This window comes from Rhinopithecus roxellana, chromosome 12, assembly GCF_007565055.1.
Source record: "Rhinopithecus roxellana isolate Shanxi Qingling chromosome 12, ASM756505v1, whole genome shotgun sequence".
Classification (NCBI taxonomy): Eukaryota; Metazoa; Chordata; class Mammalia; order Primates; family Cercopithecidae; genus Rhinopithecus; species Rhinopithecus roxellana.
Window position 1 is genome coordinate 134,010,954 of NC_044560.1, and position 14,016 is coordinate 134,024,969.

General features: G+C 52.8%; 1 protein-coding gene across 1 annotated transcript; it reads right to left on the reverse strand.

Annotated features, from left to right (window-relative positions):
• Positions 1-184: 184 nt before the first annotated feature.
• Positions 185-11,358, reverse strand: KCNK6 (potassium two pore domain channel subfamily K member 6). Its single transcript, XM_010385711.2, has 3 exons — positions 10,664-11,358; positions 1,768-2,163; positions 185-1,576 (listed from the first exon to the last, which is right to left on the reverse strand). Exons 1-3 carry the CDS (start codon positions 10,983-10,985, stop codon positions 1,353-1,355), a joined length of 942 nt encoding a protein of 313 aa, XP_010384013.1. The 5' UTR covers positions 10,986-11,358; the 3' UTR covers positions 185-1,352.
• Positions 11,359-14,016: the final 2,658 nt, after the last annotated feature.

The following is a 14,016-nucleotide window of genomic DNA, read 5'->3' on the forward strand; positions in this document are numbered from 1 at the left end:
CGGGATCACAGGCGTGCACCACCACACCCAGCTAAGTTTTAGATTTTGTGGTTGTTCTTGAGATAAGGTCTCACAGTGTTGCCCAGGCTAGTCTCAAACTCCTGGTCTCAAGCGATCCTCCTTCCTCAGCCTTCCAAAGTGCTGGGCGTATAGGTGTGAGCCACCACACTCAGCCTGAAATCATCTTTTGAAGTTGTATTATGATGATCACCATTTTACAGATAAGGAAACAAAATCAGAGAGGTAGGGTGACTGCCCAAGGACACAGGCCAGATAAGGCTAAGTTGGGATTTGAGCTCAACAAGGATGATTCAGGACCCAGGGCACAACATACAATTAGCACAACATACAAATGGGGACAGCTCTTACAATGGTGTCAGGGTTACGGGCAGCACCTCTGTGCCATTCAGATCTGGGCTCGGGTCCTATGTCCGTTTCCTGCCTGCCAGGCTGCTGAGGAAGAGTCTACTGCCTAGGCCTACACCAGGGCTCCCTCCATGGGTCCTGCTCCCTGGAGACACCTGAGAAAAATGAGTCAGGTACAACTTCTTCCCACCTATTTCTCATAGTTCAGGTCTTAGTTCGATGTCCCTTCCTCCAGGAAGTCCTCTCTGACCTTCTAGGCTGGATTGGGCCTAGTCCCTGTGCTTCTCCGACTTCAGTCCTGACCACTCTGCCTGTGCTTTTATCACCTCACCTCCTCCATTAAAGTCCTGCCCATTTTGGGCCATCACTGTCTGGGGACAGGTCTGTCCACCTCACTGGACTGCAAGCTCCATAAGGGCAGTTCTCCACCCCCAACTATATCTCCAGCACTGTCTAGCACAGGGCCAGCACACAAGAGGGGTTTAGGGGTGAATTCGTCTATTCTCCCCATTTGGCAGCTGAGGAAATCAAGGCTCAGAGAGGGTCAGTCACTTGTCCAAGGTGTAGTGACCAATCTGGTGCCTGAAATGAGGTCCGAGGCCAGAGCCCAGTAGAATCAGCAATTGGCGAGTGGTTAATTGAGAGACACAGACAGAACATGAAAGAGAATGAGAAACAGAGACAGCAAGAGGAAAAGACAGAGACAGCGAGAACGCCAGAGAGCCAGAGAGGCACAGTGTAAAGAGGATGAGAGAAAGGACGGAGAACAAGGTCATGTTGGTGCCCAGTGGAGCCCGGGACATGGGGACAGGGAGTGCCGCCCCTCACATCCCAGCCAGATGCTGGGAAACAAAGGAGAGACGGTGGGCGGCAAGGCCTCAGGATCGCCTGCTGTGCTCGCAGACATTCCTGTACAGCCAGCTCTGGTCGCCTGGGCCCCTCAGTCCCAGGCCAGGCACACCCAAGGCTGGCAGAGCCTGCCCCAGCTACCTGGGGATGGAAGCATAGTCGGTGTGGGAGCTGGCAGAGAGTTGCTGGTGCGACCCCGGCTGGGGGCCCAGGATGTCCACCCGATCGTCCTCATCCTCGTTGAAGCTGGCAGGGCACGGTGGGGGCAGCAGGATGAGCTCTGTGAGGCCGTGGAGGTCGGACACGTGGCGGAAGGTCTGTAGCACCAGCACCATGGCCACCAGGCCCACGAAGAGGTAGACTGTGGAGGCGGAGGAAGGGCATAGGTCATCCTGGGGCTCAGATCTTCCTGGCGGGGCCGTGGTTCTACTGGACCCTGCGGGGTGGGATTAGATCCCTTTTGGAAGTCCCAGAGTGGGACTGTGTGCCTTTAACTCCCCCAGGGACAGGGCTAGGTCCTCCTCAAAGCCCTGCCCTAGCTGCCCAGCTCACCTGTGACCAGCACCTTGTAGAGGGCCCGGTAGGGCTGGCCAGGGGCCTCCCCGGGCACGTAGTCACCCAGGCCAATGGTGGACAGAGAGATAAAGCAGAAGTAGAAGGCATCCAGGAAGCTCCAGGCCTCCTCGAGGTGGGCGAAGATCGCAGCTGGCACCAGAAAGCAGATGGTCACTATGACCCCCAGCAGGGCCACCAAGTGCCAGCAGGCCGCCCGCCGGGGGTCCCAGCCCCAACGCGTGCTCAGCCAAGACAGGGGCGCGTGAGTCAGCAGCAGCGACAGGCGCTGGGCCGATGTGGTCAGCAGCAGCATAGTGGTCGGCACACCCAGGAGTGCGAAGGCAATGGAGAAGGCCTTGCCCGCGTCAGTCAGTGGTGTTGTATACCCATAGCCTAGGGGAGTAAAAAGAGTAAAGGGGAAATCTTTTTCTTTTTAGAGATGGGGGGATCACTCTGTCACCTAGGCTGGAGTGCAGTGGTGCCATCATAGCTCACTGCAGTCTTGAACTCCTGGACCCAAGTGATCCTCCCACCTCAGCCTCCCAAGTAGCTGGGACTACAGGCACTGTCCAGCACACCCAGTTGATTTTAAATTTTTTTGTAGAGATGGGGTCCTACTCTGTTGCCCAGGCTAGTCTTGAGCTCCTGGGCTTTAGTGATCCTCCTGCCTTTGCCTTCCAAGGTGTTGGAATTACAGATCTAACCCCCAGGACCCAGTCAGGGAAAATCCTTCTGCCCACTCAACACCTCCACCCAGATATCTGTGGACACACACATCTAGACCTGATTTCATCCCAAACCTGCCTCTCCCCACATTCCCTCCTGTCCCAGGTGATGGCACCTCTGTCCTTCGATGTTCAGGCCAAGAGCCTTGCCTTCATCCCTGACGCCCTCGTCACTCGTGCCACACTCCATCTGTCAGTGAAGCCTATTACTTCATCTGTCACTCCATCTGTCAGTGAAGCCCAGAACCCACTTACTTCTCCCCCACCCAGTCCCATGGCCCCCACCCTGGTCCTGTCCACCACAGCAGCCTCCTCCTGGGTCTCCCTTCCCCAACCCCAGCCCCTGCAATCTGCTCAGCCAGCAGAGCCTGCCAACACCTGAGTTCAGTCATGCCCCTGCCCTGCCCAGAGCCCCTCTCTGGCCCCATCTCACTCAAGTAAAAGGATAGAGTCCTCATCATGACCCGTGAAGCCCCACAGGGTCCACCAGGGCAGCACGCTCCCACCCCACGGCCATTGCACCGGCTGTTCCTTCCCCAAAGAATGCTCCCCACTGTCCTCTCCAGGTCTTCTTCATCCAAATGTCACCTTCTCAGTGAGGCCTTCCCTTGACCACCGTAAATGGTAACATCCTCTTACCCAACGCTTTTTTTCCCCATAGCACTTAATACCTTCTTTTTTTTTTTTTTTTTTTTTTTTTGAGACGGAGTCTCGCTCTGCCACCCAGGCTGGAGTGCAGTGGCCGGATCTCAGCTCACTGCAAGCTCCGCCTCCCGGGTTTACGCCATTCTCCTGCCTCAGCCTCCCGAGTAGCTGGGACTACAGGCGCCCGCCACCTCGCCCGGCTAGTTTTTTGTATTTTTAAGTAGAGACAGGGTTTCACCGTATTAGCCAGGATGGTCTCGATCTCCTGACCTCGTGATCCGCCCGTCTCGGCCTCCCAAAGTGCTGGGATTACAGGCGTGAGCCACTGCGCCCGGCCCCAGCACTTAATACCTTCTAGCGTGCTCTATGGTTTACTGTCTTCTCATAGGCTGCCAGTTCAGCAAAGCAGGAGGTTCTGTGTGTTTCACCACTGCTGTGGGCACTCGATTAGTACTTGTCAAAACAAAGAATGAAGGGTGCAGGCTCTTGCCTGGCTCTGAGCTTCGGTTTGCCCTATTCTAAAATGGGTGAGACAATGGGCCAGGCGCGGTGGCTCACACCTGTAATCCCAGCACTGTGGGAAGCCAAGAGAGCAGGTCACCTGAGGTCAGGAGTTCAAGACCAGCCTGGCCAACATGGTGAAACTCTGTCTCTACCAAAAAGTACAAAAATTAGCCGGGTATCGTGGCATATGCCTGTAATCCCAGTTACTTGGGGGCTGAGGTGGGGGAATCGCTTAATGCCAGGACTCAGAGGTTGCAGTGAGCCAAGATTGCACCATTGTGCTCCAGAGTGAGACCCTGTCTCAAAAAAATAAAAATAAAAAAGGAAAATAGGTGTGACAAGTCCCCCTGGGCTCCCAGAGGACTGTGGGAATACAGTAAGCTCGGTGTGGGTATGAATTCTGTAAGCAGAAATATCATCAAGGGGAATTCAGGTGTCGGTGGGACTGACTCACTTTGGCAAAGTGTAATTTGTTTATTTTTGAGACGGAGTTTTGCTCTTGTTGCCCAGGCTGGAGTGCAATGGGGCGATCTTGGCTCACTGCAACCTCCGCCTCCCAGGTTCAAGCGATTCTTCTGCCTCAGCGTCCCGAGTAGCTGGGACTACAGGCATGCGCCACCACGCCCGGCTAATTTTGTATTTTTAGTATTTTGGCCAGGCTGGTCTCAAACTCCTGACCTCAGGTGATCTGCTTGCCTCGGCCTCCCAAAGTGCTAGGATTACAGGTGTGAGCCACCACGCCCAGCCCCGTTTTTTTATACTCAAAAGAACCTAAAGCAGGGTCTCAAAGGGATATCTATATCTGTATACCCATGTTCATAACAGCATTATTCACAATAACGAAACCTCGGAAGCAACACATTTCCATCTACGGATTCATGAATAAGTAAAATGTGGTTTATACATACAGTGGGATGTTATGTAGCCTTAAAAAGGAAGGAAATTCTGACACACGGTACAACATAGATGAACCTTAACGACATTATGCTCAGTGAAACAAACCAGTCATGAAAGGACAGACACTGTATTATTCTATACAAAGTAGTCAACTTCAGAGACAGAGAGTAGAATGGTGGTTGCCAGGGGCTAGGGAAAGGGGCGAATGGGCAATTAGGGTTTAATGGGTTTTTTCAGTTCTGCAAGATGAAAAGAGTTCCAGAGGCTGGGCGCCAGGGCTCATGCCTGTAATCCCAGCACTTTGGGAGGCCTAGGCGGGCAGATTATGAGGTCAGGAGTTCAAGACCAGCCTGACCAATATGGTGAAACCCCATCTCTACTAAAACTGCAAAAATTAGCTGGGCATGGTGGCTTGCGCCTGTAGTCCCAGCTACTAGGGAGGCTGAGTCAGAAGAATCACTTTAACCCGGGAGGCGGCGGAGGTTACAGTGAGCCGAGATTGTGCCACTGCATTCCAGTCTGTGACAGAGCAAGACTCCATCTCAAAAAAAAAAAAAAAAAGTTTTAGAGATGGATGGTGGTGGAGAGTGATTTGAGTTGAGCAATAACTCCATCTCCCATCTCCCATCTCCCGTGTGGCATGGCCAGCCTCGTATCTATTAAAAAAAAAAAAAAAAAGAAAGATGAAGGTGATGATGGTAACAATATGAATGTACTTAATGTCACCGAACTGTACCCTTAAAAATGACTAAGATGGTACATTTTATGTTATGTATATTTTACTACAATAAAAAAATTGGGAAAAGAAATGATTCCAGCTGGGCAATAGTAGTTCACACCTGTAATCCCAGCCCTCTGGGAGGCTGAGGTGGGAGGATCACTTGAGCCCAGGAATTTGAGACCAGCCGGGGCAACGTAGGAAGACCCTATCTCTACTTTAAAAAAAAAAAATAATAATAATAATAATAACAATAGGCCGGGCGCGGTGGCTCACACCTGTAATCCCAGCACTTTGGGAGGCCGAGACGGGCGGATCACGAGGTCAGGGGATCGAGACCATCCTGGCTAACACGGTGAAACCCCGTCTCTACTAAAAATACAAAAAACTAGCCGGGCGAGGTGGCGGGCGCCTGTAGTCCCAGCTACTCAGGCTGAGGCAGGAGAATGGCATGAACCCGGGAGGTGGAGCTTGCAGTGAGCTGAGATCCGGCCACTGCACTCCAGCCCGGGCGACAGAGCGAGACTCCGTCTCAAAAAAAATAAATAAATAAAATAATAGTAATAATAATAATAAAAAGGCTCCCTCTGGGTTTTAGCTGGATACATGGCCTTTTGGAATAAGGACATTCCCTCCCCCTTGTAGAGCCAGGTGTGGTTCTGCAACTAATTTCTGGTCACGGAGGTATTCATGAAAGAGTCAGGCAACTTCCAGGAAGGGTCCTTAAGGAGCGAGGGATGCCAGTCTCCCTTCTTTCCTCCCTCCTCTTGCTGGCTGGAGCACAGACATGGAGGCTGGAGCTACACAGCCATCTTGGACCAACCTTGGGAATGGAAGTTGCGCAGAGGAGTTAGGCAGGAACACCAGGGTTTTGCTGAGAAGGAGCCCTAGGTCTCTGACCATGCAGTACCACTTGGACTGACTACCTGGAATGTGAACAAGAAATACACTTCTTATTTAAGCAACTGTAATTTGAGGTGTATCACGTATGACTCCAACCCTTATTAATACAAGGGTTTTTGATGGGGGAAACTCCAGCAGCCTGGCAGGTTTGCAAATGACATGAAATCCTTATAAATAGGCTGGGTGAGGTGGCTCATTCCTATAATCCCAGCACTTTGGGAGGCCGAGGTGGGAGGATTACCTGAGCCCAGGAGTTCAACACCAGCCTGGGTAACATAGGAAGACACTATCTCTATAAAAAATAATAATAATTTTAAAAAGGGAAATCTTTATAAATAGACAAATCAAAGAGTTTGAAAAGCATGGGGCCTGTGAGCCTCAAGTAACTATTTAAAAGAGCTGAGTCCAAAACAGTGTTTTGCCATTTACTCCCTGCATGACTTTGGCCAAATGACTCCTCCCCTCTGAGCCTCAGTTCCCTATTCTGCAAAAATGGGCTCGTTAAGCAGTACCTTCCTGACTGGGCAAGGTGGCTCACACCTGTAATTCCAGCACTTTGGGAGGCCAAGGCAGGAGAACCGCTTGAGCCTAGGAGGATTTCGAGACCAGCCTGGGCAACCTAGGGAGACAACCTTCTACAAAAAAAAAAAAAAATTAGCTGGGCGCAGTGACATGCACCTGTGGTTCCAACTACTCAGGAGGCTGAGGTGGGAGGCTCACTTAAGCCCAGGAGGTCAAGGCTACAGTGAGCTATGACTGCGCCACTGCACTCTAGCCTGGGTGACAGAGCGAGACCCTGTCTCAAAAACAACAAACAATCCCTTCCTCAAATGTGGTAGTAATCCTACCAGGTTGGGATAGGGCATAGCACCTAGCAAGAGCGTGGAAAGAGTTACAAGGATTGTAATGCTCACTTCCTCTCTCCGATTCCCAGTTCCGGGTAGGACTACCCGCTTCCTCCTGCCTCAAGTGCAGCAAGGCTGCCCAGATCAATTCCAGGGCCAAGACTTGGGTCTATGACCAAACGAAGGGCATTGTGGGAAGAGGTCTCTCTGAATCACGTTTAATTGGTTTTCCATTTCTCCAGATGTATTCAAGGCTTCGCCCACAATGAAAACAGTCAACATTAACTCAGTAAACATCAGTTATTACCAGCGCTTCACATGGACAAAGACTCCCTCCTTGACCACACTTCAGTCTGACTCCTAAGTCCTTAAGTAGGCCCAGTTTTAGCAAGAATCCTACAAGCCACCCGCCCCGATAGCTGATCAAATTCCTCATCCACCACTCTTTTTTTGTGTGTGTTGTTTTTTGTTTTTTGTTTGTTTTTGTTTTTGTTTGTTTGTTTTTTGAGACGAAGTCTCGCTCTGTCGCACAGGCTGGAGTGCAGTGGCCGGATCTCGGCTCACTGCAAGCTCCGCCTCCTGGGTTCACGCCATTCTCCTGCCTCAGCCTCCCAAGTAACTGGGCCTACAGGCGCCCGCCACCTCACCCAGCTAGCTTTTTTGTATTTTTTTTTTTTAGTAGAGACGGGGTTTCACTGTGTTAGTCAGGATGGTCTCGATCTCCTGACCTCGTGATCCACCTGTCTCACCCTCCCAAAGTGCTAGGATTACAGGCTTGAGCCACCGTGCCCGGCCTGTTTGTTTCTTTTGAGACAGAGTCTTGCTCTAAGGCCCAGGCTGGAGTGCAGGGGCGAGATCTCGGCTCACTGCAACCTCTGCCTCCCAGGTTCAAGTGATCCTCCTGCCTCAGCCTCCCAAGTAGCTGGGATTACAGCCACACACTACCATGCCTGGATAATTTTTGTATTTTTAGTAGAGATGGGGTTTCGCCATGTTGGCCAGGCTGGTCTTGAACTTCTAACCTCAGGTGATCCGCCAGCCTCGGCCTCCCAAAGTGCTGGGATTACAGACATGAGCCACCTCACCCGACCTGTTTTTTGTTTTTTTGAGACAGAGTCTCGCTCTGTTGCCCTGGTTGGAGTGCAGTGGCATGAGCTCAGCTTATTGCAACCTCTGCCTCCCAGGTTCAAGTGATTCTCCTGCCTCAGCCTCCCGAGTAGCAGGAATTACAGGCACCTGCCACAACGCTCGGTTGATTTTTGTATTTTTAGTAGACGGGGTTTCACCATGTTGGTCAGGCTGGTCTCAAACTCCTAACCTCAGGTGATCTGCCCACCTCGGCCTTCCAAAGTGCTGGGATTACAGGCATGAGCCACTACACCTGGCCCTCATCTAGCCCCTCTTGATATCTAAGTCCTTGGCCTGTCTTTAGCAAGAATCTTGTTAAGCTGAGTTTAGCAAGAATCCCCCTACCCCAGTGTCTCTCCTCTTAGTATTCTTCTAGCCACTGACTCCCTTATTCTACTTGTTAGCCATAAATCTCCAGCTGTGTTTGCTGTATTCTGTCTCTCTGCCTTTGCAATGGTCTCTCCTCTACCACAATAACTTTCCTTTTTTAACAAGTGTTAGCATATTTTTTTTTCTTTTACAACACACACAGCACCCTTCTTCTAAGTAGTGTGGTCTGTTGGCTAGCAGCATGGGAGTCTACAGCCTGATGGCCTTGACTAAATCTCCACTCTATGCCATCTTTGCTGTGTGATCTTGGGAAAGTTACCCAACTTCTCTAGGCCTCGGTTTCCATGGCTAAAAATATAGAGCCTATAAAGGTGCCTGCCTCACAAGGCTGTTGTGATGATTAAGTGAGTTAAAGCATGCACTGGCAAGTCCTCTGTCAGGCTATTGCTATTACAGGGAAATGGGGAGTGTTATTATCTCCATTTAGCAATGGGGGCAGACACTGAAGCCTGGCAATGAGCCGTGGCTGAGGAGGGATGTGGCCAGGCTGTGCCTGACTGTGTCTGGTTTCCCTCACCTGCCCTGCCAGGGATGACTTCTCAGAAGCCAGGATCGGGGAAGAGGCAGGAAGTGCGCACATGACCCAGGGAAGCTCAGAAGCAGGTCGGGCCGCCCTGGCAGTGTGGTCAGGCCCCAGGGGAGGTCAGCTAATGAGAAGTCCCCCAGCTCTGCTGCCAGGGGACCAAAAGCAAAAGCTGCCCCCTATTGCTGGTCGGGAGGGGGAGTTAGGAGTCTGGGCTAGCCCTGCGCCAGCCTCCTCTCCTCAACAAATCCCCAACAAAGAAATAAAGAGGAAGTCTGGGGGCTGAGAAGGGGCTGGGGGAGCAGCAGAGCCTGGCAACAAAGAGATTTCCCAAGTCTGGCTTCTCAGGGTTTCCCAAAACTCGGGCTTCCTCCACTGTGGGTCCTTTTGACACATCCCTAGCTGGGGCTGCTGAATTGGGAGTCCCAGGTCCAGAGGGAATAGGTGGTATCCCTATTGGGAGGAAAACCCTGCACTGAGGGTGACCCCATACGGGGGAGATGTCAAGATGGGGTGGGGTACGTAGGGATGGGTTTTGTGTCTGGGGTCAGAGTTGCCTGCTGGAGAGTGTGGGGCCAGGAGAGGGACAAGGGTCTGGAGCAGAGGCCTAGGTCCAGAGGGGCAGGAGTCCCAGATGGGGGTGCCAGGTCCTTGCTGAGGAATCTCTGCTGGGAGGGAGGTCTTTAGTGAGGACACCCTGAGATGTCTGGAGATTTAGGGTCCTCGCTGGGGTGCCAGGGTCAGGAGAAGGTTGAGATGGGGTTTCTCCAGGGGGGTTTCCTAGAAAGACATATCTGGAGGGTCAGGAGACATGGCAAGGGTGGCAGACCCAGACTAGAGATAAAGTCAGGGGTCCTGGCATGGTTGAGGTCTGGGTCCAGAGGGGGCAAAGATCTCCCTTGGAGGGCAGAGGATCCTAGGACCTTGCTGGAGATCTCTGAGGACAGTCCTAGGCTTAGAGGGGACTGGACAGACCCAGGTCACCAGGAGGATTAAGACCGGGGAATGGAGTCCCAGTGCAGTGGCTCACGCCTGTAATGCCAGCGCTTTGGGAGGGCGAGGCGGGCTGATCACCTGAGGTCAGGAGTTCGAGACTAGCCTGGCCAACATGATGAAGCTCTGTCTCCACTAAAAATACAAAAATTAGCCAGGCATGGTGGTATGTGCCTGTAATCCCGGCTACTCAGAAGGCTGAAGCAGGAGAATAACTTGAAACCGGTAAGCAGAGGCTGCAGTGATCCGAGATCGTGCCACTGCACTCTAGCCTGGGCGACAGAGCGAGACTCTGTCTCAAAAAAAAAAAAAAAAGAAAAAGAAAAAGAAAGAAAGAAAGAAAAAGAAAAAGAAAAAAGACCGAGGAACGGGGTCCCAGCTGCTCTCTGCAAAGGGGAGCTGGGTGTTTCCTACTTGGAAGGAAGGGCTCGGACTTGGGCTCCCGGAGCAGAGCGGATATCATGAGCGTGGGTCCCGGGTCCTCACGGGGGTCTTTTCGGGGGATCCGAAGCCCAGAGGGGATTGGAATAAGGGTATTCGTGAGGGCTCTGGGGTCCTCAGGGGGTAAGGATGCAGTGGGGATCCCGGGTCCTCGCCGCCTTGCGGGGCGGCGCTTACGTACCCACGGTGGTGACCAGCGTGCTGGCGAAGAAGAGAGCAGAGGCGAAGTCCCAGGCAGGGTCCGAGGCGTTGGCGGACCCCGAAGCGTTGGCAAGCACGACACGCCCCAGCCGTCCGGCCGCCAACACTCGTTCCACGAAGGCGTCCAGGGCAGGGGCCGCCACACACGGGCTGCGCTGCAGCAGCTGCGCCCGTAGTGTCTCCAGCTCGGCTCGGAGCTGAGCTTCGTGCGGCCCCTCCAGCCGCGCTACCAGCAGCGCGCCCAGCACCAGGTACGCGACGTACACGGCCAGCGCGCCCGCTAGGAGCGCGCCCCTCCGCATGGCGCTCGCTGGGACCCCGCGAGCCCGGGGTGGCCCCGCTGACGTGGCCCCCGCCTCCGGACAGTCTGGCACCTAGTTTCAGTTCCGGGAGTGCTAGAGGCGCGGCTGCAGAAGCCCCAAGAGGAAGAGGAAAAAGGGGAGGTGGGGGGCGGCGACGGAGGAATGCCCCGCCTCCGGGAAACTGAGGCACGCCCAACTGCCAGGTGTTAGTTCAGAGAGGGTGGAGCCCAGCGCTCCCAGACCCAGGAGACTAACGGGATAGAAAAGGTGGAGGTAGTCCTCTCTTCCCCTCATTCCTTCCTTCTCGTCCTCCTGCAAGGCTGGTTCACTATGTTAGAGGAATCTGAACTTTCCTTTCTGCTCTCAGGCCGAGGAGTCGCCCCCTACCGCGCACAGCGGCTAAGGTTGTGGACTGCATCAGGGCGCGTGGCTGACGGAGCAAGGGGCAAACTGAAATCCAATTCTCGCTCCATTCGTCAAGTCGTGTGCCTTGGAGTGGGAACAGCGGACACCACAGGGTCAGGTGTCCCCTGTGCCCGCGTGGACAGAGTGGGGATCCTTAGCTACTCACCAAATCTTTGTTCAATGCCCATTTTGTGCCGACCCCTCGCTGGATGATCCTGGAGACTCGGTAATGATGAGACGGTCCTGTGCCATGCATTCATGGGGCTCCCAGTCTAACTGGGAGACAGACACGAGAGTGACCCACACCTGATGTCCCAGCTACTCGGGAGGCTGAGGTCGGAGGATTGCTTGAGCCCAGGAGTTCGAGGCTGCAGTGAGCTATGCCTGGGAGAGAGAGTGAGACCCCATCTCTAAAAAAAGAAAGAAAGAAAAAAGACAGCCCAGAGTGGTCAGGGCTGCGATGAGGGAAGCAAGGGTACAGATCAAGGCTGGAATCCGGGAATCCTAGAGGGCCCTGGGAGTCCAGAGGAAGCAACCAACCCTGCCTAGGGAGGTCAAGAGAGCTTCCTAAGGAAGGGGCTAGCTGAGCTGAAGCATGAAGGATGAATGGAAACGAGCCAGGCAGAATCACAAATACACACCTCTATTTAAGAGGAAAGCTTTCCTTCTGTGCCCCTCCTGTAAGTCTCTCCACTTCTGACTCCAGCCAGAACTCAGCGTCTTCCTGAGAGCCTTTTGGAGGGCATCCCAGAGTCCTGACCCCATCTGACTGGCAGAGGAGTGGGGCTTGGGGCTCAGCTCAGACATGCCCCAGGTGGTTCTATTAAAGAGGTGGCAGATCACGGGGCAGAGCCCAACTTGGGGTTGACAATACAGAAGTAGAGGCACCTGATAATAGAAACAGTAACATAGTAGGTGCCAGTGATCGAAGGCTTACATTCTGCCAGGCCCTGTGGACACCTGAACTTGCACTGAATTCTCAACTGCCCCTCCCCCGCTAACCCCCCCACCCCCGTATGATTCCCACCAAACAGATGAGAAAGTTTAGGCTTAAAAATGAAGTAGTCATTTGAGACCAGCTTGGGCAACATGGCAAAACCCCATCTCGACAAAAAATACAAAAATTAGCCAAGCAGGGTGGCATGCACCTGTAGTCCCAGCTACTTGGGAGGCTGAGGCAGGAGGATCGATTGAGCCCAGGAATTAGAGGCTGCAATGAGTTACGATCACACCACTGCACTCCAGTATGGGTGATGGAGTGAGACCCTGCCTCAAAAAAATAAAAAGTAGTAGTCACATAATTGGCAAGGGGTGAACATGAGGCCAGCGGGAAGCCAACGAACCTGCATTTTTTTTTTTTTTTTTTTTTTTTTTTCTGAGACAAGAGTCTTGCTCTGTCTCCCAGGCTAGAGTGCAATGGCATAATCCATAATCTCGGCTTGCTGCAACCTCTGCCTCCTGGGTTCAAGCGATTCTCCTGCCTCAGCCTCCCAAGTAGCTGGAATTATAGGCACCTGCCACAACACCTAGCTAATTTTTGCATTTTGAGTAGAGACAGGGTTTCGCCGTGTTGGCCAGGATGGTCTCGAACTGACCTCAGGCGATCTGCCCGCCTCGGCCTCCCAAAGTGCTCGGATTACAGGCGTGATCTGCTGTACCTGGCAGCTTGCTTTATTAATTAAAAACATATATATAAGGCTGGGCACGGTGGCTCATGCCTGTAATCTCAGCGCTTTGGGAGGCCGAGGCAGGTGGATCACCTGAGGTCAGGAGTTCGAGACCAGCCTGGCCAACACGGTGAAACCCCATCTCTACTAAAAATACAAAACATTAGCCAGGTGTGGTGGCACATAACTGTAATCCCAGCTACTTGGGAGGCTGAAGCAGGAGAATCGCTTGAACCCAGGAGGCAAAGGTTGCAGTGAGCCGAGATCGCACCACTGCACTCCAGCCTGGGCAACAGAGCAAGACTCCATCTCAAAAAAAAATTTTCTTTTTTACAGAAGAGATGTATCTGGAGCAACCAGAGCAAGAGAGAGGGCTGAGGATGAGGAGAAAATGGTGTTGGAGCCCAGGGGACAGAGGCTAAATCAGAGGTGAAGAAGAAGGTGGGAATTTCACTCACAAAAAGGAACCACAGTGGAGCCAGGACTCATCACTGAGAAACCAGGAGCAGCCCTTAAGGTCCCCAAAAAGACAATGTCTCAGAGGAGGAAGGGGAAGCCACAGCGATAGGGTCACTTGCTGACATCCTTCCGGATGCGCTATCACTGCCCAGAAGTAACTTCCACCACTATGTTTTCCTGAGATAAGTCGGGGAGTCTGACAGGGAGAGAAAGGGGGAGCCTGAGGGGCAGAGAGAGGAGAGACTAAGGACGCTTGGTCGGCAGGGCTCTTCACTTGCAGGTGCACCTGTGTGCTGTGAGTTGCTGGGGGTTGTAGAATGCTTTTGGTGGACAGAGGGAACCAGGTTGCAATGTGAGAACATTTTTATGAATTTCTGGGAAACTGCCTTAAGATCTCTTCCAAGAGAGACACCTGGTTCTTCTCACCTAACTTGTTGGGTTTCCTTTTCTCACTCTAAATATTCACTTTAAGGCTGGGCACTGTGGCTCATGTCTGTCAT

What these genes read in the sequence shown, in the direction of transcription:
- KCNK6 (XM_010385711.2), bottom strand. Translation starts at nt 10,985, where the DNA reads ATGCGGAGGGGCGCGCTCCTAGCGGGCGCGCTGGCCGTGTACGTCGCG. An exon ending in CACGCTGGTCACCACCGTGG is followed by an intron (nt 2,164 to 10,663) that starts GTACGTAAGCGC and finishes TTACTCCCCTAG; the next exon opens with GCTATGGGTATACAACACCA. An exon ending in CTACAAGGTGCTGGTCACAG is followed by an intron (nt 1,577 to 1,767) that starts GTGAGCTGGGCA and finishes CCGCCTCCACAG; the next exon opens with TCTACCTCTTCGTGGGCCTG.